The 27,293-nt window shown below is 40.9% G+C and overlaps 1 protein-coding gene across 1 annotated transcript in view; it reads left to right on the top strand.

Annotated features, from left to right (window-relative positions):
* Window positions 1–10,894: 10,894 nt before the first annotated feature.
* ST8SIA1 (ST8 alpha-N-acetyl-neuraminide alpha-2,8-sialyltransferase 1) overlaps window positions 10,895–27,293 on the top strand; it is a 123,264-nt gene continuing 106,865 nt past the window's right edge. Inside the window, exon 1 of the mRNA XM_054591339.1 lies at window positions 10,895–11,148. Coding sequence (XP_054447314.1) covers window positions 10,913–11,148 — 236 coding nt within the window. The 5' untranslated portion in view covers window positions 10,895–10,912. The remainder of the gene's footprint in view (window positions 11,149–27,293) is intronic.

Raw genomic sequence — 27,293 nt, forward strand, 5'->3', positions numbered from 1 at the left:
TGTATTAGATAAGGCTGCTTTGACTCTGTCTTAGCGTACCTGTTAAGTTGTATGGGGTGGAGCCTTAGGTATTTGCCACAGTAGGGCAACCTGCTTCATCACCTTGTTGCTCTGTATGTGGGGAGCAGTTGGAGAGGGAGAATGTCACTGAGTCTTGCTCAGCACTTGCTCCGTTTCCAGTCAGTTTACTTCCTTCCCATAGGTGACTGGCATCCCTCTAGTTGCTGCCCTGGTAGTGGTTCTCAAACTGGGTAGGTTTGCAATTGTTCTAGGACTGTATGGTCCCTTTAAATGGCTTCTCCCGAGAGACCAGCAGTTTATTCTGCCTTTCCAACCCCCACTGATTTTTTACAGCCAGAAGCCATGAGGCTTTATTTTCCTGGCGCTAGAACTCTGGGCTGTGTGATCTGGCCTGGGGCTGGGATCTTTAGCTCCCAAGATGTCCCTCCTAATTTTACCCACTATATGTGAATGTGGGACCACCTATTCTGCTGGCCACCTCACTTCTTCCACCTCACCAGTGCCACACCACATCCTTTTTGCCCCAGCTCCCCATCTCTGCCCCTCCTACCTGTCTTGATGAATATGGCTTCTTTAAATCCTTAGCTGTCAGACTTCCATACAGTTTGATTTTCTGGCAGTTCTGGGTGTTTTTTGTTTTGAGGGTAGTTGTGGTCCTTCTTATGGTTGTGCAAGGTGGTGAAGGGTGTCTACTTATACTTCCATTTTGACTGGAAGTGTGAGACAGTATTAAGTGGTCTAATATTCATATCATTGACATCATAGAGGAAGAGGAGATACAATTAGTAAGGAAAAATATCTAAAGAAATCACACTGAAAACTTTCCAAAATAATTCTGATATCTAAAATACCTTTATATTTTGGGTAATATTAGATTCATACCATAAGCAAGAGTAGCTCAGAAGAGTTGTATTAAAATTGAAATAGTATATATAGGAGCACCCCACTGGCTGTGGCTCTGGGGGTGTATATAGTATCCATAATGCTGTTGCCACCTGCCATTAGGACCAACAATAGATGCCCCACAAACTGGCAGCTCCTGGAGCTGAATAGTTTGAATCACAGGTTTCTCTCCTAGTTAAAACAAAGTGAATTTCCTGGTTTACTGATAGAAGTTTCCAACCTGAGAATGCAATGCAGTCTAGTAGTTTGCCCCATTTGATCAGTGGTTTGTAAAACCTTGGCTGAAGAAGCAAGTGTAAGTCTGAACAATAGTAGAAATTGAGGGCAGTGTATTATAGTACAGCAAGAACCTTACCTTGCCAAGATTTTGATGTATAGTCAGACAATGCTTTGTAGTGAATCCAATATTGGAAATCCCTGGAGGAATTTCAAAGATAAATTGAAGTGGGTTATGTAGATGCCAAGTAGAAAAGCCCAGTTGGTTGGCTCAGAAAGGAACTGGAAGGGAGAGGCTGCTCTAGTCTAGCCCCTGGAAATAGTTACTTATGTACATAAACTGAGTAGCATGAAATGCTCACATTATAAAATGTTAGGTGCAAAAAAAGACAGATTCCTTTGCTTACTTCTGAAGTTGTTAATGAGGTAAGAGACTGTACAAAATATCAGAAAGGAGTCTCCTGAAGATGGTTTTGGATAAGAATTTCTGAGTGTGACAACATTTAGTTAACAAGTAGATACATAGGGCTCTCACTAGTGGCCCCGGTTGGCTTCAAATGGGTCCTCCCTGGAGTAGACGTGTAATTCACTTTGGTGTGTGTTTACCCGGTGACCTAGGCAATGGCTGAGAATACCAATTAAGGTATGCAGCATCAGGATGTACATTAATTAGCTCTCCAGACCAGATTTCATTAGACCAAGGTACATATTTAACTGTTGGCAATGTACAAAACTGGTCTGAAAAGAGTAATAATGCATAGACAGATATCCTTCACCATACTCAGAGTAAAGTTTGGTTGAGAACTGGGATGAGAAACTAAAATATCTATTAATTTGGGAGATAATGCAAGAAAAGGTGGCTGACTCAATTGAGTTACTGTTTGTTTCACCTGATTGTATGGGTAATAAAAGGAAGACAGGTTTTGGACAGGTTTCTGGAATGTGGAGTTGAGAAGAAAGGAGGAGGGTTTTACACCAATTCTGTATTCTTTCCATATCACAAATTTTTTCTTTGTTTTTCAGTGTCCAGATGTCCTAGGTCTGGGACTGCCCTTCTGTGTCTGGAAAAGGGAGGTAGTATTTAGGACACTTTTATTTTATTATTATTAAAATTAAATGTGTTGGCATAACATTGGTTAATAACATTATATAATTTTCAGATATACAAGATTACAATTTGGCGCCTGTGTACTCTACTGCATGCTCACCATCCAAAGTCTGGTTTCCTTCTATCACCATATACTTGACTCCCTTGACCCACTTCAGCCTCCCCACATTCCTTTTCCTCTGGTAGCCACCATTCTATTGTCTGTATCTATGAGTTTGTTTCATTAATTTATTTGCTATTTTTATTTTATACTCCACAAATGATTGAATAGAGTACTCTTTTAATTCCTCGGAATTTGACTTAGTGTATTCTTAAGGGAACAGTAAATTGGAGAGCATGCCCCATGGGTAAACTAGGTCTGACTGTGAATGCTGTCTCACTGCCTAATGGTAGATAGTTTCATCATCCATAACGCTTCTAACTCTAGTCCTGTTTCTGGGAAGTCACAGAAGAGGAAACTCTTGCAAAGCTCTGGGGGCTACCCGCCACATAACTGGGCAGAGATTCCCACCCAGGAAGGCTGAAAAAAAGTAATAAATGGAGACAAGTGGAAACTGTGGGAGATCAGAGGAGAGTATGTAACTGAGTAATGATGCTAGAAAGAGGCCTCAACATTTTTTTCTTAAGAGAACTTATCACCAGAGCAAGAGAATCCTACATTCAGGTGTTTCAGATGGGATGCTGAGTCATGGCCAATGCTAGACAAGGCCCCCAGGTTTGTTTTCCCCTAGAAGAACTGAGTTGATGTCATACTACAAGATACATCTGAAGACTGTACTTGGGAACATAAAGATAAGACATTAATCAGTATTCCATGATGACTCACTTAACATTTTATGATAAAAACAAGTTGAAATTGCCACTTGGATAATTGGTTATATTGGTTGTGTTTATCCCATTGATTCTTTTGCAGTGTGAAGAGGAAACTTATCTTTGAATTAGAATATGGATTCTAGATTTGACATCTGTAACTGATGTTGTGCCTTGCTGTGAATCAAGATGATAGCCTGGTAAAGCAACTGTGTATGACTGGAGGTGATTTGCTGTGTTGCTGCCTGCCTTGTATGTATGTCTCCTTACTCTTTTGACACTACCAGATGTGACTATGGATAGAGTGCTATACAAGTCATCTTAACGAAATCAGGATGGTGCCCCAGAGGGTGAATACTTGCTTGCTATGATTATCATATAGTACTGATAATTCATCCCTGCAACTTCAAAAATAGCATTTACTGGAAGTTTTAAGGCTTACTCAAAATGAATGGAGCCTAGCATTTACATAGGCTCAACTAATATGTATCTTGCCTTTCATTCAAACTACAAATACATAGTGGCAACACCTGTGCTTTAACCAATATTGGCTGCAATGTGCTAAGAGCAACTTGCAGGTTTTGAGAGTTGGACTTGATATCTTAAGACAAGTGGAGATAGCTCTTTTGGAGCCTTGCCATCAGGATAGAAAATATGTTGCAATATACATTTTCAGTTAGTCTAAGTCCACCTTCAAATAATGCTATATTGCTTTATGTGTAGTGCAAGCACTTTATAGCAGAATGTTTCCAGTTTCTCCCTCCTGACATGTATTTTTGACATTGCTGTCATTTACTTTACTTTTCCTTATGCTATCATCACCCTATATATTATTACTACTTCTACTTTAAGCAATTATCTTTTATGTAAATTAAAAATAAGAAAAATAATTTTTATTGTATCTTTATTCATTCTCTGATGTTCTTCCTTTCTTTATGTAGCTCTGAGTTTCTGACCTGTACTATTTCCTTCTCTTGAAGAGCTTTTTAAAACATTTTTTGCAGGGTGGATATGCTGATGATGAATTCCTTCTTTTTGGTGGATGGGGAAAGTCTTTTTATTTATCTTTTGCTTTGAAGGATACTTTCACTGGCTATGCAATCTTAGGTTAGTGTTTTTTTTTCTCTTAACACTTTAAATATTTCACTTTATTGGCTTCTTGCTTGTATGGTTTATGTTGAGAAGTTGGTTGTAATTCTTATTTTTTTCTTCTATAGATAAGGTGATTTCTCTCACCCCTACTGGTTTCCTTTAAGGTTTTCCCTTTGTCTTTGATTTCTGTAGTTTGAATACAAGATCATGTGTAGGTGTTTTTTTCCTTTTCTTTCTCTCTTTCTTTCTCTCTTTCTCTCTCTCTTTCTCTCTTCCTTCCTTCCTTTCCTTCCTTCCTTTCCTTTCCTTCCTTCCTTCCTTCCTTCCTCCTTCCCTTTCTCCCCCTCCCTTTCTCCCTCCCTCCCTCCTTCTCTCTCCCTTTCTTTTTCTTTCTTTCCTTTCCTTCTTTCTTTCATTCTTTCTTTCTTTCTTTCTTTCTTTCTTTCTTTCTTTCTTTCTTTCTTTCTTTCTTTCTTTCTTTCTTTCTTTCTTTCTTTCCTTCTTTCTCTCCCTCCCTCCCTCCCCCCCCCCCCCTTTCTTTCTTTCTTTCTTTCTTTCTTTCTTTCTTCTCTCTCTTTCTCTCTTTCTTTCTTTCTTTCTTTCTTTCTTTCTTTCTTTCTTTCTTTCTTTCTTTCTTTCTTTCTTTCTTTCTTTCTTTCTTTCTTTCTCTCTCTGTCTTTCTTTCTATCGTATCTGGTATTCTCTGAGATCCCTGGATCTGTGGTTTGATGTCCATCATTACATTGGAAATTTCTTAACTATTATTATTTCTAACATTTCCTATTTTTCTTTCACAATTTTCTCTCTGATAATTTGATTTTATATTTAACACTTTTTAAGTCAGTGGTTAATCCAACCACATTTTAAATTGGGAAGTTCTTACTGACCTGCCTTCAAGCTTGCTAATTCTCTCCTCAGCAACCTGATGAGCTCATCAGAAGTATACTTCATTTCTATTTTAGTGTTTTTGTTTTCTAGCATTTACATTTTATTCTTTCTTAGAATTTTGATCTCTCTGCTTACATTGACCATCTGTTCTTGCATATTGACTACATTTTTCAGTAAAGGCTTTAACATCTTAATCGTAGTGATTTTAAATTCTCTGTTGGATACTTTCAACACCTGGGTCATATGTTTTATGCTGTATCTGGTTATGATGTTTTCTTTGTCTCTTCAGTCTATTTTTCCCTTATATTATAGTATGCCTTATAATTTTTTCTTGAAAGTCAGACATGATGTACTAAGTAATAAGAACAGAGGTAAATATGCCTTTAGTATGAAGTTTTATGTTAATTTGGTTGGGAGTTTGGCTGTGTTTAATGTTTGTACTAGTTAAAAGTGCCAGAGGTTTCAAATTTCTCTAGTTTCATTGGTTTTGGCTAGTCTATTAACTTTAGGCTTTCCTAAGTATTTTTCCTCAGAGAATTTGCATCTTGTTGTTTTTTAGCTGTAATGCAAAGATATAATTAATATTGGATCTCTATTAGTGTGGTGGTAAGTTGTGGGAGAGAGGAAGTGTTCAATGAGCTTATGATTAAATTTCAGTCTTTTAGTGGGCTTTTGTCCCAGGGCTGTACACTTCACAACTGTTTCATACTTTTATTTTCCCAGATTAGGTGAGATAGGAAGGCTACTGGAGACTGAAGTGGGGTAAATGCCCTTCTTCCAGAAAGGATAAGACTATTACAAGGTATTTTTCCACAGATAGTAAGACTTTGTTACGGAGACACCTCTGGTCACATTTCACAATGGTTACTCTTTCTTTACCCCTGCCAGGGCCCCAAGAGGACCTTTCTCAGTTTTTCACCCTGATAATCTGGTAAGATTCCTCGAGGTAAAACTCACTGAAGTTGGTGGCCCACCTAAGTGTGATTTCCAGAAGTTTCTCACTCTTGTGCTACTCCACTCACTGATTCCACTAATTCTATTTCTTGTCAGTTCCAAATTATCTGCTCCAAAAGAACAGATCTTAACTCTGGAGCTGGCCTATTTCTGCAGATTGAGGGTGGTTATTTGCCTTGTAACTTCAGTTGGTGATTTTCAACTTGTTCAGCTCTCTTGTAAGATTGGGAATTACCAGTTCCAAGTTATTTCTGAGCTGAAACCAGAAGTTATTGATTGTTCTTTTGATATGAGGCACACCAGTTTCCCTAGCAATTTCTTCTGTCTCTCTCTCCTGCATGAAAGCCCTGGATTTTTGGATCCTTAGCTCCCTCTTTCCTGGTAAATCTCTTATTTTAGTGGAGTATCACCAATATCTTCTCATGAAAAATGCATGAATATAAAGTTTTTAAGATGTTGTGTTTGAAAGTGTCTATTCTACCTTCATATCTGAATCATATTTTGGTTAGGCAAGGAATTCCAAGCTGGAAAAAAATTTTTCCTAAGACTTTTGATAGCTTATGTTGGAAACTCTTCAAATATCTGTGCTCCTCGATTTTCTACTCTTATTTCAGAATGAGGCCTAACAAAGAGGCTAGCAGGTCTGTATGAGTGGAGCTTACCTACTGGTGGGCTTTACTATAGGGTATTAGGCAGGGATATGACTGATTGGAGACCACCTGCACATACCAGAATCTGTAGGTCTTCTCTTTTGTGCTGGTTAATTTCTCTAGAGAAGTAATCTCCTGTCTGAAACCAGGCAGGGCAATGAGATCTAAAAGCTTCATTGTTCCTTTCAGAGACTTTCAAACAAACTCTTTATTTTGTTTAATCCATCACTCTACCTCCAGGAGTACCAGGTGCCTCTAACTTCTGACTCTTTCGAGAGCTCTGTTGTACAAATTAGCCTTACTCTTTTTGGTGTTACACACACAAAAAAAACACTTAACTTCCACAGCTGAAAGACTTTTTAAAAGAAAGGGTTTATTGAGCCATATGCTTACCAGAAAAGGATCACACCCTGGAGCATGAAGTCTAAACCACCAGCAGCAGCACTGGGTGGAGAAGGCAACATGTCTACCATCCAGGAGTTTATATGTTATGTTCTGGGGGAGAAAGATATAAATTGTTTTGAATGAATTTACATTGGCTCTAGATAAGGGGGGGGGGGATGAAGCATGGGAAGTTCTATGATAGAAGTACAGTCTTTAAAGAAGAAATATCTACTACTTTTGATTGGTTTCAGACAACAGTCTTGAAAGTTCAGGCATATTCAGGATGCGGTGGTCAAGTAATAGACTCCTGGGGGTTGACTCAAATCTCCAACATACATTCAGAAATGTGAGCAGTCTTGTTAACTGGTCCAGAGATATTAACTGGTTAATTATTCCTGTCTCTTTCTTTCACTCTCTGATAGATGTAAGTTAATTTAGAACATCTCAGAATTTTTCTCTTGTCATTGGCCTGTCTACTCTACTCGCCCCTCCCCCCAACATACACACTGTCACTTGAAGGCCCAGGGCTTTCTCCAATTCAATAAATTAGTTATCATTGTTCAATTGTTTACCTGCTTATGAACCTTTTGACATGTATGTTTGCTTTTGTATTCCTTCTTTTTCTCTTTCTTTTTTGAGTTTATGTCTCTTTTATTCCTTACCTGTCCTTTTAATGGGGTCACAAGAGGTAATGAAGATAAGCAAATACATTTATCTAGATAAACTATTTTCATTCTACAATGCTATTTGTTTTGGTGTTGTAACTGTTTATGAAAAAAGCATGTTTTTATGTTTTTTGCTTTCCACCCCAAGTCATTCTGACAAGAAGAACTTGAGAGGACACTGAAGAAAGGCTGGCATTAAATTTTTTTTGTCTCAAATCTTTGACAGTTTTATTTAGTCTTTTAACAAGACATTTCTATGTGACTATCAATGTTTGTCTTCACACCCATTAACATTCAAGCTAGAAGATAAATTGTGTGTGTTCCATTCCCTCTGATCATCTTTCTGCATCTTGTTCCCTCTCAATGTTTCAATGAGAGGTGCTTCTTTTTCTTTCTTCTCCGTGGCTTTAGTTCTGTGGTGGTTATGTGTCTTACACAAGCTTTCATTACAACTCTTCTGTCACAGATGCATTGCCCAACAAGCTTACTTATGGTATAAAGTAACTTTGCACATGCTGTTTACTAGTTCAATAAATGAACATTTACAGAGTTTTAAAAATTGTTTGTTTCCTGAGCAAACCTTTTATGTATACTCAAATGCAGAAGAATAAAACAATACCTAAACTATGTACCAACAAGCATAAAAACTAGTTAGCTAAGTATCAGGTAAAATATTTTATTTAAAACATTAAACTGTGGGAGTTTATGCTTTTTTGTAAACAGTGTTGCCTTAGCAACAGTCTGAATGAATCTGAGGCCTTTGAATATATCAAGCAAACAATCAAACAACAATTATTTGTTGAGTATGTATGTGCTCCAGCCCGAATTGGTACCTGGAGGAATATGAGTAAAATACAAAACATTGTTCCTGCTCTTCCCTCAGACATGTAGGCATGTCACGCAGAGCCCTCATTTGGACCAAATGCACAGCTTGTCATTTGATATGAGAGACCAGATACTCTTACTGCCCAGTTGCTGAGACAAAGTTACGTATGAAAAATGCTAGTAACACAACACACTTAAATGTTTTATTGTCTGTTGGAGCCAGCAAATACTATAGACATTCAGAACAGAAGGTCTAAGGAGAGAGCAACTGAAAATCCACAAGCATTTATGGAGTTCCTACCCCATGAAGCCTGTGTTTTAGCTGGTAGAGGAACACATGCAGAGAGAAATGCCTAGCCAGTCGGGTTGACCTTGAGTGATGCATTGGATTTGTATGGAGGAATAAGAAAACATTCCATGGGAGGAGGAAGAAGCTGTGCAACAAAACAGTAAGACAAAAGAAGGTATACACGGAGGTATCCACTCTGGCCTAAGGAGAAAAAGGTAAGAGTCACAGGGAGATGAAAAAATGTTAATGCGGCCCCATAGAGACGACAAGACACAAAGGTTCCTTCTCATCTGCCACACCTTCAGGTTCATGCTCCTAAGAGTGTACGACAGTGCTGGAAGAATGAGACTACGGTAGCTGGTTGGTTTTGGTAAATAACTTTCTATCAACTTCTTAAGTCCTACTTCTTTGTGTAGCAAGGCCGCATAGAAGTCAACGTACGCAGCACTCGGCGCTGAAGCCTGGTCGGCTGAGCAAATGGCGCTAAGGCCGTAGATTCCCGTTTTCTGATTACTCAGCCAACCTGGATAGAAGGCAGCCGCTTTATCTTTGCACACTTTACGCTTGACGATGCTTAAGCAAACGCAATAAGCAACCGCTAGGAGGTACTCGAGCTCTGCGTCGGTCGCCGAGGCAAGCAGAAATGGTTAACAGTGGGTCCATCCGCTCCGCGGGGCCAGGGGGGTGGCACTTTTCCAAGGTCGAGGTTGTGAAGAACTAGTCCGTGGAGCCAGATAGACACGTTAAGAACAACGGCCCTTTAATTTAAAAGGTGCAGTTGGCGGACGCACCTCCAAGTCACTGTCACGTCCGGAGGTGTGCGTGCTTGGGAACCAGGTACCTACACATCTGGATGCTGCAACGCCTCTCCCTGCTGGGCGGAGGCGAGGCGGAGGACTCCGACGTGCACGCTCTTCCTCATGCGCGCGCGCGCGCGCCCGTGAGCGTCGGTGTGTCTGTGAGTGTGCACGTGCGCGCGTGCGCGCCCTTTGGAGCTGCGGCTCCGGGACTGGGTAATGTGGGTGGGAGCCCAGGAAAAGATAAATCTCCGCTTGCCTCCTCGCGTCTTTTTGCAGGTTAATAACCAAGCAGGTAGAAAGAGACCAGGGTGACCCGTCAGGGTGACAGTTCCTGCATGCCGGCTGCATGTCCAAGAGTGGGGTTATCAGTCTCTGCCACGCTGAAGGGTACACACACACACACACACACACGTATATATGTATATATTTATATTTGTAGATGTATATATATTTGTGTATATAATTTTTTTTATTGTTTGCCACTATCTCCAGAGAGCAAAGGCGAGACAGAGGGCCGCACGCTCCAGCCGAGCGTCGCGGATCTGAACGGGTCGAAGGAGGCAATTTTGCGAGTGGGGGAGGGAGGGGGACCTTGATTTCCACCAATCCCGGGGCGTTTGTCTGCGAAGTCCGGGGCGCAGCGGAAGGCTGCGGCGCTGCTGAATTAACTGATGAGAACGAATTCTTTTCTTCTCCGGGAGGGGTGGGGAGCGGGGGTCCTGGCTGACGAGGCGGAGAAGCCCGGGGCAGGATAGCGGTCCCGGGCCGCCGTGGAAATTTCCAAGGACTTGGCGCGGCGCGGAGAGCGCGTCCGGAGGGAGGGTGCCTGGCAGCGCGGGAGGCGGGGAGAGACGGCGAAGGACGCAGGAGCATCTCTCAGAAGGGGACGCCGCGGGCCAAATGTCTGGGAGGGAGCCGAGCGGCTCCCCGGACCCACGCGGAGAGCGACAGTGATGCTGCAAAACCAGCGGGAGCGATTCACCGCCGTAGCTCTCCGCGCTCGCGGAGACCCCCAACGCCCGCCTTCTTCAGGGGAAGCTACTATGGCCATAGCTCGTGACTTTCCCCCCAGCCACTTCCCTTAGAAAGAAATCCTTGAAAAAGTTGCATTGAAAAAAATCCTTGTTCTGACCTTTGGGGCCGTGGGGGCTGAAGAAGCATTTGTGCAAGTGCAAGCAAGAAAGTGAAAGGTGTGTGTGCATGGGGGGGCGGCGCTGGCGACACCCTCCACTGTCACTTCGCCTCTCTTAGTGCGGAGGCTCTGGCCTTCGTCCCCCCCGCCCCTCCCCCGGGACCCTGGGGCTGCGATGAGCCCCTGCGGGCGGGCCCGGCGACACACGTCCAGAGGGGCCATGGCTGTACTGGCGTGCAAGTTCCCGCGGACCCGGCTGCCGGTGGGGGCTAGTGCCCTCTGCGTCGTGGTCCTCTGTTGGCTCTACATTTTCCCCGTCTACCGGCTGCCCAACGAGAAGGAGATCGTGCAGGGGGTGCTGCAACAGGGCACGGCGTGGAGAAGGAACCAGACAGCGGCCAGACTTTTCAGGTACTCTTGCCCTCCCGGCTCCTCCCCGCTCGAGTCCTTTCCTCCCAGGGCACCAAGAACAGGGTCACCAGCGAGGACCGCCTCACAAAGGCATCCCTTTTTATCCAGCCTTGCTTGTCCTTTCCGTTCCCAACGTGCAGACTTTAGTCAGGAGCCCTTCCCAAGCCTTGCTCCAAGAGATGGGCAGACACCTGCTTTGTCCATACAAAAAGCCTTGCACATTTCTGGCTAAACCTGAGTTGTATGCGACCATTAGAAGATGACTGGTGGGAAGGGGAACTCAGGCGAACTTTGTGCCTAGCACTTAATGAGGATTTAGTTCTTGGGCTCTGCAGACGTTTGAAGCAATGGAGAGCTAGAAGCAGGTAAGCGATGTCTTAATGAGGTTAGGTGAATTGTTAGCAACATAAATCACTAATGAGGGAGTAATGGCCAAGTCCTGGGCAGTGAAAACATGCACGCTCAGCCAAGATCCAGTGGCTTTGTGCAGTGTGCCCATAACAAACACAGGGCACCTACTGAAGCCCTACTAAGAGCTATGTGCTATATGATTTTTATGTCGAAGTCTCAACAACTTTCTAATAACAGATGTTAACCCCATGTTATGAACCACAAACTGAGTCTTCAGAAGGATGAGCTACTCTCCCAAGGTCATGTGCACTTGAAGCGAGGCTGCTGGGATTTTCATCACAAAACCTCTAAAGCTCCCAGATCTTTCTCTTGGCTTAGACTGGGGAAGCCTTTTGAAGGATGGGAGATGGGTTTAGGAAAGGACCTTAAAGCAGAAAACTATAACCAGGTTGGATACTGGAACTCTGAGGATCACTCAGAGGTTGCAGTTTCCTTTTTTTTTTTTTTTTGTGGGGGTGGTGGTGGTGAGAATTTCAGTTTAAGTGTCTAAAAATAAGTTCTTGGCAGCAGGGGTTTTATGTGGATTGAAGGGGAAGGCAGAGCTGTTTCCGCTTCCTTTCTACTTCCCTGGGCACTTTGGGGGACACACTGGTGCTTCCACCTCAGCCAGGCACCCGTTGGCTCTCTGTCCCTGGGGCTGAGGAGGCTGCGGTTGGCTCTTCCTGTGATTTTAGTGGTCTGAATGGGAAGTGCTTTCCTTTCCTCTGCAGAGGATCTTTCAAATAGTATATGGGCAGGTGAGAGCCAAATGTAAACATTTTTCATTACTGTTACAACGTTCAGAAATATCTATAAATTTTAAAAAACCTTTAAACACAAATGGTTTCCCTCTGCATTTCAGGCCTGCTCCTGGAAAGAAGGTCAAAGAGCTAATAGCCAATTCTTTCAGGGTAGGTTGCTGAATTCTCCTTTAAACCAGGAGGGAAGACTTCTTTTCTCACTCTTTTTAGATTTCTTCTTTCATTAAGTTTAAAAATCACCCCATTCCCCTTGAAAAGATATAAGGGTTAACCTACTCTCACCTCCACAGTATTGAGTGTTAGACTCAAAAGCACCCAAAAGGCGTAGCACCCAGCAATTCTTTTCTCTAAAGACAGAAAGCACTTTCATTTCGAGTAGTATAAGGAAATGAGTTAAGAACTTCCCATTGGTTTGCAGTGAAAGAGTCCTTTTTTTTTTTTTTTTCCTGTATAGGAGGAGGAATAATGAAGCTCTGTTAGAGAGTAGATTTCTTTTAGAGGACATAATCAAGTGGAAAATGTTTCATATTCTGAGAAACTCAGGCTGATAGTTTCAGAGACACATTTGCCCCTTGCTGTCTGGAGCCTGGCGTGATCTTCAGTGTGTTTGGCTGTCATTTGGTCTGTCTCTATGTGCGGAGAATTACTCACTGGAATGCATACATTATAAAAACTGCCTAAACACTTACCCCTCAAAGTTAGTGTCTGTAAAATGGTGTGAGAGGCACTGTTGTTTACTGAAAAGAGTTGGAGCTTTGGAGTAGAAGCGTGAATTTTTAGATCGACTATGTCATGACTAGTTAAACAGGAGCATCCTGGGCGAGTTACTCTAACTTTTTGAGTCTTAGTTTCCTTATTTATAAATGGGATAATAACATCTACCTTCCAGGGTTGGTATAATCTTTAAATTAAAAAAACAAAACAAAACAAAACACTGATGCTAAGTGTCTGGCATACTTACCCAGCCAATGGTGTTGTTATAATTGTTAAAATTATAATTTTCTGTGTATGTTACAACTTCAGTAAGGAAAACTTGCTAACTCATATGAACTTGGACTGTATCATCTGCCAAATTTAAGAAAAATTTGATTGGGTCATGTATGCCCACGTTTCCTTACACCCTTCACACTTAAGCTAATAAACAGGGACAAGGAGTGTAAAATGATCAGAAAAGTATGAGTTGTAGTGTAGTTGTTAAATATTAGACAGGTTATACGGAAGACTTTATTATGTTCAGGAGACCCTACTTTGGCAAACAGGTACCTGCATTTTCCAGTTTGAAATATCCTCTGTACAAATGTATGTGTGTGTGTGTGTGTGTGTATTTGTGCAGATTAGATTATAAATATACACACAAATGTACACTATGTACTTACTGTATGGGGATGTATGCATATTTATTCATAAACCATAGAATTATATCATATTCATATATACATATACACAAATGCAATCAATTGACCAATATTTAATGAGCAACTGCTATGGACCAGATATGAGTTAGATACTAGAGGATAGGAGTGAATAAGATGGACAGATTGCTTTCTCTGAGAAAGCTTACTTCTGCTAGGAGGCGACTGATGAAAACAAATGAGTAAAGAAATATGAAGGTTTAAAGTACTGTGAAATGCAATGAGGACGAAAGACACTGTTTCATTATGTTTATAGGCATGAGGATTTCACATTACATTGGCCCCCTATGTTTCCATTTACTCTTGTGATTTTCTACTCCCAGCTCACAACTTGTTAAGGGGCTACCTACCCCTCCGAGGGGAGCCTTGACAAATCTCATAGGAAAGGTCAACAAGAAAGTAACAAAGCTGCAAGAGCTTTGTACTAAATAGGAAGTTTTCCTAACATCTACGTGGCAGTAGAAAGGTAAAGAAATCAATGGACCCTATCGCAGAAACTTAAGGAAGTTTCTATGCAACTCTTGTTGTTTCTGATAGAACAGTCAAGTAGCGTGGGGAAATGCCAAACCAAAGTGGCTTTGGCTCTCCTGGTCCTTATCTATTTTATTTGCTTCTCAGAAATTAACTTATTTCAGAATTCATGTACAAGGCTTTATTCTTGGCATGTGCCATGGTGACAACAACAATGACAATAACAACAAAACCAACAAATAATTTGGTACTTATTAATTGTATAGCACTATGCTAAGTGCTTTAAATGTACTGTCTCATTTTATTCTCCTTAGAACTTTGTATAAGTGAATGCATTATACATTTATAAAGATGGACATGCCCAGGTCCCTGTCCTTAAGGGATTTGCTATACACCCATGGGACAGGCATGTATGTATAGAGTTAACTAACCAAGTGGAAATAGGGCCATCAAGGAGAGGCAGCATAACTGAGTGAAAGACCTAGGGATTCAGGAGCTGACAGAACGTGCTCAGAATTCTGATGTATCCCTTTCTTGTTGTGTGGTCATTGGTGAGTTCAACTCAGTGCTTCAGTTTCCCCATGTGTAAAATGGGGGTCGTAATCATGTTATACAAGTTTGTAGAGAAATTACATGATAGCGTACAGAAAGCACCTAGAATAATGCTCACCGCATACCTCCGGATACTATAGGTTAGTTATAACAATAGCAACACAAGCAAAGGGTTAGGAAAATTTGTGAAACATGGCACTTTATTATATCAAAAGGAGGGAAATCAGAGAGAAGGTGGCGCTTGTACTAAGCCATAGAGGACGGTAAGACGGGGCAGTAGTAGGAGGTGAGGACAGGAGGGTGCTCCAGGCCGAGATAATAGCGAAGGCCAAAGCAGGGCGGTTTAGAAGCGCCTGGTGTGCTTTTTTATGCCAAGTTAGTAAGTGGCCCATGGAGGACGCAGTGGAAAGGCAGGTGGAAGCCAGGTCACAATGTCTGAATGAGCTTGAGATGTGGCTTCTGGTAAAGGGGGTAAAATTTATGGTGATGGAAGAAGATTCGAATGTGGGTGGTAGACACACAATACAATATACAGGTGATGTATTATAGAATTGTGCTCTTGAAACCTATGTAATTTTATTAACCAATATCACCCTGATCAATTTAATAAAAAGATATAAAAACAGAAGCAAAAAAATTACCAATCCCTTACTTTATACCAGGCACTATAATAAACCATTAAATACATTATTTCACTTAAAAAAAAGAGAGAGAGAGGGAAGTGAATGGACATCAAGTATCCAAGGCCACTGGCTGTGTGCCAGCTCTCAGCAGCGATGGCACATCACTGTTATTGGTGGATTCCGGGATGAGGTACCACACCAAAGTGCTTTGAAAATCCTGTCTATTTACTGGGTGGTAGCCATTAGTCTGAGCAACCATGTTCCTCTTTCCTTTCTGAGACTCTGACTGAAACACTACCCTTAGCAGTTAGAGCTTTATATGGCCTTTTTTCTGAGTCTGTTTTTGAATCGGTGCACACCAGGAGCTTCAGGTGTTTCCACAGCCGCCCCGGGGCGCAGAGGGCACTGGCGGCGCAGGGGACGGGACGGAGGGGATGAGACGGAGGCGCAACAGTCTATGTGTATAGGATGTAAGTTTTCTGTTAGCGAAGTTGGGTGATTTGTGGAATTCACTGAGGAAAAAGATGGTTTACTAAGTGGTGGTGATTGGGAAAATAAGCTTCAATTATGTCGTAGTTTACAAATGTGAAAAAAACACTTCATAAACAATAACCACAATAACAAAAATAAATTGTTAGTATTCATTAGACACAAAATATACCAGGCCTGGTTCTTAGTTCTTGTATTTGTTACCTTTTTTCCCACAGCCACTTAGTAAAGTAGATATTTGTATGTTCCTTGTTGTACAGATAAGGAAAGAGAAGCTCAGTGAGATCCTTTAACAAATTGATAGGGTAGGTTTTCTAACCCAGAATTAGATTCAAAGCCTTAATGCTCCTTCCCTGGTAATCTTGGATAAATGAAACATTGCTCTATGTTATCCCTTATGATCTGGCCATGATTACTTCTCCAAAGTCATCTTTCCTCAGTTTTCCTCTTTAGGCTTTGGTAATGTTGGTAAGGGTTATAGTTCCTGAAATAAGCCAGGCTGCATTGACTTTCCTTGTGTCATTCCCTCTGCCTGTAATGTTTTCCTTCAAGGCCACTTCCACTGCTCTTTACCTAGCCAGTTCTTACTCATTTTTTTTGACTATGTAATGTAGTGGTTAAGAGCAAACTTTCTGAAGTGCTCAAACCCTGATTCCACCGTGTGCTGTGTTTTCCAGCAAGCCAGCCTTCATTGTCCGTTTCCTTGACTTCTTGTGGTTGTGAGCTTCTTGTAGGACTGTTGTGAGCATTTGAATACATAATGTGTTGAAAATGCTTAGAACTGTTTGACATATAATTAGAGCTTAATCCATGTTGGCTTTCCTCAAGGCAGCATCCCATACGCCTGCCTTCCTTCTCATGCTGTGTTAGTAGCTTCTTCTTTCTTTTTGCTTTTTTATACTTTGCACAGATTACTGCATTTCTATCATTTATCCAAAGTATCTACTGGTATGTGACTATCACCATTACTGTAGAAGATATTGGAACTATAATAGTGAACTTAACAGAATTCTTACTTTCTTGAAGTTTATTGGCTAATGAGGGGAGACATAATGAAGAGAAAAATATGCATATATCTAATATCTGCTTGTGACAGACACATTTTTCATGCTGTGTTAAAAGTACCAATTTGTCTGCCTTTTCTGTTGATTCATTCATATTTGCATTCCCAGAGCTGAGCACCATCCCTGGCACACCTAATTTTTGTTGAATTACCGTGTGAACAAAGGTTTTTGAAAGGTGTGGGACCAGCGAGCCGGTCAGTCAGTGAACAAATATTTACTGAGTTCCAGCACCCTCTTTGCCCATGTGGGAATCAAAGGAGTAAATGACATCCTCTCTGTTCTAAGAGTTCTCACTTTAAAGCAGCGTTTCCTAGTCTCAGCACTACTAACTTTCAGCACCACTAACATTTCAGGTTGGATAGTTCTTCATTGTGAAGGGCTGTTCTGTACATTGTAGAATGTTTGGCAACATCTATGGCTTCTGTCCACTAAATGAAACAAACACATATGTCTCCAGACTTAGCAAAATGTCTTCTGGGTCGGGGGTGGGGGGCCACCACGCGCAAAATTGGCCCTGGCTGAGAACCACTGCTTTAGAGAAGCAAAACCAACCAGCTGACAGGATTTTACAAACCCAGAAAATAACAGGTAATTGAGAGACAAATTTGGAAACTGCAAACTATAAATGCTTTGACCACTGGAAGAGGAGTGAGTGAATTGTACTTTGGTAGATGTCCAGGTCTTGGTTAGGGAAGGGTAGGGGGACGGCATGCATTTTGAGAGATTTTCTAGAAGCAGCTGCCTCTGTTGAAAGCTTGTGTGAGAGCTGGGTTGGCTTCCCATCAGTGCCCTCCTTAGACCCCGGCCAGGGGAGCCCATGCTCTGCTCCTCCTGTGGCTTCACTGCTTCTTCAAGAGGGCAGGCGTCTGTGGGGCCTTTGTAGACCTTGGAATTCGCTGCCCAAATGACCCAAGACCACTTTCACAGCCTGCCTGCCTACAGGGAGCGTTTCCCCCAGCCCTCGACCTGCGAGTGGCTGATCCCTCTGCTGTATGCACTTGTAGGCGCAAGAGATGGCCAAGGAACAGCTTTGTGGGAAAAGCAGGTTGTGGAAGGAGCTTGTATATGCGATTGGGAGCATCGCATGTGCACTTGGGGGGATTCTCTCCTTGTCTTGCCATGTCTAGTACCAAACTTCTTGGAGTCTGAGAAGCCTAAATATGAATTTGACATCCCAGGTTGTTATGCAAATATATTTGTCCAGGGAAAAGGATAGGGAGATGGAACACATTTTGTGTTTGTTGATTTCATTATAACTTTAAAGTATTTAAATACGTTTGTTCTTTTGTCCTTTGCTTTGCAAAGGAGAGTTGTGTTTTGTAACTTGGGAACCCTATTAATCTTCATTTTGGAGAGGGGGGTTTAGGAAGCTAGTTGGATCAATTGAATAATTATATATGTTAGTGTAGAGTACGGCCAGTTGGTCTTTTGACAGAGCTGTGAATCATCTTGGAAGTGATGATGACTGTATATCATCAATGCAGTCTCCTATGATGGAGTTGATAAATATTGATTAACAATACCTTTTAGTTTTCCATTCCATTTTGGCTCTATTGGGAGCTATGTGGCCTTGGGAAAGCTGCTTAACCTCTCTATTTCATTTTGTCACCTGAAAAATAGTATAATATGCTAACCCACTTCATAGTGTTATGATGAGAATTAAGTGAGATAATTAGTGTAGAATCTATAGCCTCCTGCACCTGACTGGTGAGATGACAGGGCACTTGTTCCCACATAAAAAGAGTCTGGACTTTTGGGCCTTGGAGAATCAGGTTTTGATGCTGGTTCTGTCATTTATTAACCTTTTTAACTTGAAAAATTTATTTGGCCTTTCTGAGCCTTAGCTGTGAGTGTCATTACTTACCTTGAGAGGATTAGGTGCTGAATAATTGCTAATTACTAAGCCATAACGATGAGCCAAGCTGCTTCCTGGGCCATATCCTCTGCCTATTACTTGTACCTTCAGTAATGGAATATGTAACAATGAAATGTGACCTCCTGATATACCGTCTTCTTCCATAGAGTTAGCACTAAGGATGTTATAAAATGGCCAGCGGAATTTTAAGGAAGACAGCAGAGCCCAGCCATAAATCACCCGTTTATTCATTCATTTGTCCACATTTACGATGCCTATTATGTGCCAGGTAGGTGTTGGGATAGGGTGATGGAAGTAGGACCTGGTTCTCGATTTTATAAAATTTACAGTCTAGTCTGGTGTCATTAATTAAATCAGTAAGGAATTGAGTAATGTAGTGTTCCAAGATTTATTGTTTGTTTTGGATAATTATGCTGACTTTCAAAGCTATTGATTTTTTCCCCTTTCTGTTAGATTGTCTTGTAGCTATAGCGTTGTGTGAGAGGGAAGTAACCAAGACTGTAAGAGCTGTGTCACTGCTTTAATTAGATGCCAGGAAGAAGCTGAAATGAATTCAGAGTTACACGTTCTTCATTATTCAGGGCTTAAGTAACAGACTCCACTATCAGAGATTTCCAAGTGAGTGTAATGAGAAGGCACTTTTTTTAAATTAAAAAAACAAAGTGCCTGCTTCAGTTATTGATACAACAAATACATACAAGACTTTATGTCCCTATGTTTATTTAAACAATTTATAGTGTTTATTATTTGTCTGATTTTGGAAGTAATAGATACTTACTCTAGAAAAATCGTAAATGTAGTAGAAAGGAGGAAAAACCACTCATAATTTCAGCCATCAGAAATATTTATTGCAAACATTGTTTCTTTTGTGCAAATTTGTTTGCATATGTATATGTATTACTAAATTGTGTGTATTTTGTGTGTTTAGTCTTCTCTCTATTTATTCAATGTTATTCTTCAACATTTTCTCGTATAGTTAAGTAATTTTTTACTTTCAAGTTTATGATAAAATAGCTTTATGGTTTTCATTTTGGAAAATTATATTTACAGTGAGTTAAAACATATTACTATATTGGAACAAATAACTCTCTCCAAAAAGATCCTTTAAAAGAATATTGAAACTTGCATGTTAGAGTTTAAAAAATTTCTCCATATATATTTGGTAAATAGTAAACATGAGAAATCAAAAACCTTCTTTAAAGAATTCTTCTTTCTCAAAGTTGGCATTTAAATGGCTATTTTCATTTGTAAAAAGGACTGACATTTAATCACCTAGAGATAAACATCGCTAACATATTGGTCTATAGTCTTCCAAACTAATCCTCGCCTGTGTGCGTATGTGAATAAAACAAAAATATAATGAATTTGGCAGTACATTGTGAATACTTTTCTGGTAACAATGGATGTAGATACATTATCCCTTTTTAATGGCTGCAAGATCTTCCTTTGTTAGGGTAGTTAATAAGTTACTTAACCAATATACTGTTACTGGATATTCATGTTGCAATTTCTCACCATTATAAATAACCATGTGATAAACATCTTTGTGTATACATCTTAAATATTTATCTGGGTTTTTTTTTTTTTTTTGGTATAAGTTTCTAAAAGTAGTTTCTTGGCAGTTTTTCCCCCCAATATTTCTTAAAACTAGTTTCTTTTGTAGTTCATAGAAAATCTTGGACTTTGGCTAAGGGAAGATTTGAGGTTTTCTCCATTTCAGTGTGAATAGTGACTATTGCATACATAGCAAATATACAATGATTCTTAATAGTAAACGATGAAATTCCCCTTAGGGAATATTTTTTTATTACTGTTTAGTTACAGTTGTCCCTGTATTTTCCCTGTTGCTCTCCCCTGCTCTATTCAACCCTTGCTCCCAAAGATAATCCCTACCCCGTTTAGGGAATTTCCAAGAAGCCAAAGCAACTAAGAAAGAATCCCATACAACCGGATATGTGCAGCGGCTGTCTCCCCTCGTTGAGCATCATGGAGACCTAGCTATGGGGCATTTACTTACTGCACCGGAACATGTGCCTTCATCTCCATTAGCACGGTGTTTAATCTACATTTAAAAAGCAATGCCTTTATGGGACCATTTGCATCATTTTTCTAGGACTTCAGTTGTTAAATAAAACTGCAATTTAAAAAGAAAAACACACTTTTGCTTCACCATAAGGCAGAGATTTCAAGGAAAGAGAAAAGTGTTTAAATAAAACAATTGTATTTTCTGACTTTGTTATTTTAAGTGTTATTTTCCCGGTTACTGTAGTTAAGAGTCTTAGGCTTGAGTCTGGAGCAGATCATACCCACCTGGGTGGAGGGTGAGGTAAAAGGGCACAAAAATCCCATGATGGCATTTTGGGGAGTTAGTGTTGGGAGGGAGAGTGTGGGTGGTTGTGCTGACATTGATCTGTCATCTCTACCCCATGTCCTCCTCCCTGCATCTGGTTTAGATCCCTCATCACAGTCTTACTAATTGTCTAATAAGGATTCGTTATATGAATAAAACCCGTAGAATGTCTGAAAGGCCTGTAGACAGCTTTCAAGGGTAGTTTCATTTATTGCCTAATGTTAAGACTCCATGCTATACATATTCACTACTAATTCACTTATTCACTCCTCCATTCATTCCTTTGTTTAACAAACATCTGCTCAGCGCCTTCTCTGTGCCAGGCACGGTGGCCAGGTGCAGTTAGCCAGGAGGACGTGACCTTCCCTCATAGGAACTATATGCGCATGGCACGCATTATTTAAAGGAGCAGTCATAGTCTCCACAAAGTCCCTCAACTCCTTTTTTATGGAGGAAAAACAGGCCAAAGTTTAACTTCACTTTCAGGATTTAGCTTGTCTGTGTGCCTTTGGTACAGTCCAGGGAGTCGCAAAGTGCCTCTGATCCTTTCAGAGCTCGGCCCATATTGTGACTGTGAGGCCGGAGGCCTTTGTGCAGTTTAGTGGTGTAATATCTTTTGAATCTGTTTAACCTATGCAACATGTGAACTGTTAGAGAGCAAAATGCCTTTAAAACACTGTTAAAAGTTACACGAGTCCATGGGGGAAAGCAAAGCTCAATTACCAGTAGAATAAAAGAGACCAAAGACAGGCCTGCTTGGATGGGGATTGCTGACTTTGTTAAGCAACAGACCTCCACTCAACTAGCCTGCGTGCCATGACACGGTAAAGACAAGGAGCTGGAGGTCACCAGGAAGGGACGGGGCCAAAAATAGGACTCAAACACTGTGGATTGGAGTAAAAACACATAGTCATTTTATTTTTCCCCGGTAACTGCTCCAGCGATGCCTTGTCTGGTCTCTTTCCCCTCCCACCACTATTCCAGTTTGCTGACTCTAATGGATCTCTGATCAGGCTGGCAGATGTTGTCAGTTTGCATCCACCTTGGTTATTGGGACAGGCTTATTCATTCTGGTATTTAGCTCAGTTTTCTTGATTTTAAAGCTTCGGCACCACCTGAACCTCCAGCAGCTCTGAGTGGAAGTGCGAAGGGGCCTTCTGGGATGCAGAGCCCCATTTCTCCCCTGGAGGAGCTACTTCTTCCCCATTGGGCAAAGAGGACATGAATATTCCCAGTCTTTTCTCTTGGTGATTGCAGCTACTCAGGTGCACTGTGACAGGCTGTTCCTGCCCTGTCAGAGCAAACTGTTCTGGTTCCTTAGCCTGGCGGGCAGCCCTCAAAGGCACAGTACTAGTAAACACACCATCCTTGCCACACCAAAGGGATTTTCACCTCCTACTCCTCTCCACCTCATCATCTCTTTCCATTTCTGTTCTCTCTTCTAAATAGCACAGGGCCAAAGCAGCTAATGATCCAAGAACAAAATGCCCACTTCTCTTTATTGCAGAACCTCTCAGTCTTTACAAGTGATGGGTTTTGAACTCCCCCCACCCCTTGCCTCTTTGTTGGCAGGAAAAGAAAGCACTTGTCTCCAGTCTCTGTGGGGGTGAACAGGCAATAGCTTCACCCACAAACAAGGTATTCCCAAGGCTACTCACGCCTCCCTGTCCTTCCCCAGTATGAATCACTTGTGTGGTAGTGGGGCTGGTATTCTGGTCTGTTACTGGTTAGAAAAGCTGTAGAGAGGTGGTAGGTTCTGACTCCTGGCAACTTTCTGAACTTAAAAGATGGGGTACTTGGTACACATTGGTCTCTGTTTTATCCGTGACCATAATTCCAAGATAGAGAAAACCCTCACGTTTTGTAATACTTATTGCCTTGGTAAGGTTTGGACCCTTACAAAACTCAGTCACTGTGCACTGTTTCTTAAAGGATCCATTTAGGCCCCAGAAATAGCAAAATGCTCTACTGGGTCAGTTCACTGTCATCTTGAGCAGGCGGTCAAGGTTTCTCATCACAAAAAGGCATCCAAACCCCCAACCCCCATTTTGAGGGTTTAGCATGAATGTCTCCAACGGTCACCTAGCCATTTAGAGTCACTCTTTTACTGCAAATTCTTTCTCCTTTCTCCATTTTTCTTGCTCAGGAAGCTTGGGGAGCAAACCAGCAGATGCTGGCCAGGTACCTCCAGTCCTGATTTTTTCAGTGTTCCCTCTTTTCAGGGAAGGAAAGAATTCCCACTTCTCAACATGTTCCTCTTTCCCCGTTTTCCCTTTCTGTTGACCGGAGTTGGAGGCTGGTCATGGCGGCGGGACAGGATTGCTGATCAGACCCTGCCCCCACCAAGCCCTGCGGGAAGGCTGCCCACGCACCCAGTGGCTCTCTCAGCTCAGAATGTGGGGTGCTTAGCATCCATGTTTCCAGCTTCAGACTTAAACCTTCATTCGAGCATAAAATCCCCCTGAACATCCTGTTGCAAAAGGAAGGAACCTATAAAGAAGCCAGATGATTGCTTGTTGTGTATCAGGTTTCAGGATCTATAACTTATGAGCAGTTCAAAACATCCTCTTTGGACTTTTAAAATAGAGATGCAATATGGAAAAGGAAGTTGATATTTAATTAGCATTTATTGGGTACTGCTTATGTACAAGCACTATGCTAGGTGCTTAACATATCAATCCAATCCTGGATTTTAAAATCAGTTCCACTTTTCAGACAATAACGATGGTAATTTTAGTAGCATAGTTATTATTTATTTTGTGTCTTCCATATGCCAGGCACTGTTTTAAGTGCTTTACATGGTGTTATCATTTAACATTATTCACAAGTACTCTGTGAGGGAGATACCACTGTCCTTATTTTACAAAGAAGCAGGCTGTAATTATTTGCCTAAGGCCATTTAGATTATAGGTGATGCCGAGATATAGCATTTAATGATGCTTACTATGCGTCAGATCCTCTTTTAAATAATTTATATATATTAATATCATCATAGCAGCCCATCTCTCCCTTCTCTTTACTCCCAAACAACACACAGTCATGAAGTTTCTGCAGGGTAGAAGTCTAGCATGCGTCTCAGTGGGTTAACCTCAGAGTGTCAGCAGGCTGCATTCCTTTTGGGAGGCTCTGGAGGAGGATCCATGCCCTCCCTATAAGGGTTGTTGGCAGAATTTGCTTCCCTGTGGTTGCGTGAAGGAGGCGGCCATTTCCTTGCTGGACTGCAGCTGAAGGCTGCCCTCCCTCAGCTTCCAAATGCCACCCTTATTTCCGGGCTCATGTTTCACTTCCTTCTTAACAGTTCCCAAGGGCAGGTTGAATTTTTGTTTGTTTTTTTTTTAAGACTGTATTTTTATAGACCAGTTTTTAGATCCACAGCAAAACTGAGAGGAAGGCACAGAGACTCCTAAATATTGCCTGCCCCTACACATGCATTGCTACCCCCATTATCAACCTTCTCCCCCCAGAGCAGTGCGTAGTTACAATTAATGAACCTACGCTGCACATTATAATCACTGAAAGTCCATAGTTTATGTTACGGTTCACTCTTGGTGTTGTGCATCCTATGGGTTTGAACAAATGTATAATGACATGTATCCATCATTATAGTATCATACAGAGTATTTTTATTGCCCTAAAAATCCTCTATACTCTGCCTATTTATCTATTCCTTCTTTTCCCAACCCTTGGCAACCCCTGATCTTTTTACTGTCTTCATAGTTCTGTCCTTTCCAAAATGTCATTTAGTCGGAATCATACAGTATCTAGCATTTACAGACTGGCTTTCACTCAGTAGTATGCATTTAACGTTCCGCCATGTCTTTTCATGGCTTGGTAACTCCTTTCTTTTTAAGCTCTGAGTAATCTTTCACTGTATGAATGCACCACAGTTTGTTTATCTGTTCACCTACTGAAGGACATCTTGGTTGCTTCCAAGTTTTGGCAATTATGAATGAATCTCTTATAAACATTTGTGTGGGCATGTGTTCAATTCCTTTGGGTAAATACCAATAAGTGTGGCTGCTGGGCTGTATGGTAAGAGTAGGTTTAATTTCGTAAGAAACCACCACACTGTCTTCTAACGTGGCTGTTCCATTTGCCTTCCCACAGGCAATGAATGAGAGTTCCTGTTGCTCCACATCTTCCCCAGCAATTGGCATTGTCAGTGTCCTGGATTTTGGCCATTCTATAGATGTGTAACGGTATCTCATTGTTGTTTTAATTTGCATTTCCCTGATAACAGATGATATGGAACATTTTTCATATGCTTATTTGCCATCTGGTGAGGTGTCTGTAAGGTCTTTGTCTCATTTTTAAAAATTGAGGTATAATTGACATGTAACATTTTATTAGTTTCAGGTGTACAACATAACAATTCAATTTTGTATACGCTGCAAAATGATCATCACACTAAGTCTAATTAACTAATCTCCATCATCACACACAAAGTTTTCTTTCTTGTGATGAGAACTTTTGGGATCTATTAACAACCTATTTAATCAAACAGTACAGTATAATTAAGTATTACCATAGATGTCATGCTGTATATTCTATCCCTGGGACTTACTTATTTTAATACTAGCTGTTTGGAACTTTTTACACCTTCAGCCACATCCCTACTCTTCCTACCGTCCTCTGGCTGGAAATATTCACCTCCACAAAGTGAATATTTCCAACTGTGAGTTCAGTTTTTTTTGCATGTTTAAATTGGGTTGTTTGTTTCCTTATTAAATTTTAAGAGTCCTTTACTATTTTGGAGAATAGTCCTATATCAGCAGTGTCTTTGCAGACTGTATGTAGTCTCTGGCTTGTCTATTCATTCTCTTGACATTGGTTTTCACAGAGCAGAGTTTTTCATTTTAATGGAGTCCAGCTGATCAATTATTTCTTTCATGGTTTGTGCCTTTGATGTTATATCTAAAAAGTCATACTTAAAGTCATTTAGGTTTTCTCATGTTATCATCTAGAAGTTTTATAGCTTTGCATTTCACATTTAGGTCTATGATCCATTTGAGTAAATTGTTGTGAAAGGTGTAATGCTTGTGTCTAGATACACTTTTTTTTTTCTGTGTGTGTGTGGATATCCAGTGTTTCAGCATCATTTGCTGAAAAACTAAGATAGTTCTATTTTATTGGTAGAAAAACTGAAACAAAAAGAGCATGAAGGATCTTGTTCAGAGTTATGCAGTTAGTAAATGATCTCTCTGGCTGTAAGATTCATGAGACCTAGGGCTCTAGGCTCCTAACTATCTGGGACTTCTTTGCATTCGGGGCCTCAGGCTACAGCAGTGTCTCAGCACAAAGGAAACAATCTCAAATGGTAAAATTTCAGTTTGCAAAGGTGAAATAACATGCTGTATTTTACTACTGTTAATATACAAGACTGTTTTTACTACGCACTTTGCAAGGATCCTGTAAATAAAGCCATGAACTCAAGTCATGGAGAAAATAGTCTTTTTGTTTGAGTTCTCTCTCTGCCTAAAGCCTCTGATTCATCCTGGTTGTAGGGTTTTTTTCTTTTCTTTTTTCTTTTTGCTCCCTAATCTAGCTGTTGTAGTTCACTTGCTTAATTCCTATTTATATTTCTCTTCTCGCCAGTGCTGAAATCCCTAGGGGATTTTCTTTTGGGGTCAATCACTGTTTCTGAAATGGAACCCATGTGATAATATTTTGTATTAATCTGGAAGATAATCTAGACATCTAATGGACAATTTTCTGTTTTATAAAATTCTTTATTAAGGTAACATTTTTTATTGTAAATGTTAAAACTTCATGCAAGTGTGTATTAAGCAAACATAAAAGTTTCAGTCGTATTTCTTAGTGGTAAACAGTGTTAATGTTTTGATGTGTATCCTCTCAGATATTTTCCTATTCAGAGTATAATGTATTATCCAAACTGGGATACTTGAGGTAAAAATGCTATCATTACTCCAGGACAGCAGGCATACAGTAGGGCTGTTGCAAACAAACCAGGATCTATAATCTTCCTGCTCTATGTGAGTTTTTATACCTACATCTATCAAAACAACCAGATAGACTCCATATATATATTACGAGTATACACGGTGACAGCTTCTAAGATGGCTCCCAGTGATCCCCATCTCTGGTGCCCGGGTGTCATTCCCTCCCTTTGTGCGTCAGCAGGATTTAGTGCCTCACT

The sequence above is a fragment of the Pteronotus mesoamericanus genome, unplaced genomic scaffold, assembly GCF_021234165.1.
Source record: "Pteronotus mesoamericanus isolate MK-2021 breed Mesoamerican mustached bat unplaced genomic scaffold, CSHL_Meso_final scaffold_21, whole genome shotgun sequence".
Taxonomy (NCBI): Eukaryota; Metazoa; Chordata; class Mammalia; order Chiroptera; family Mormoopidae; genus Pteronotus; species Pteronotus mesoamericanus.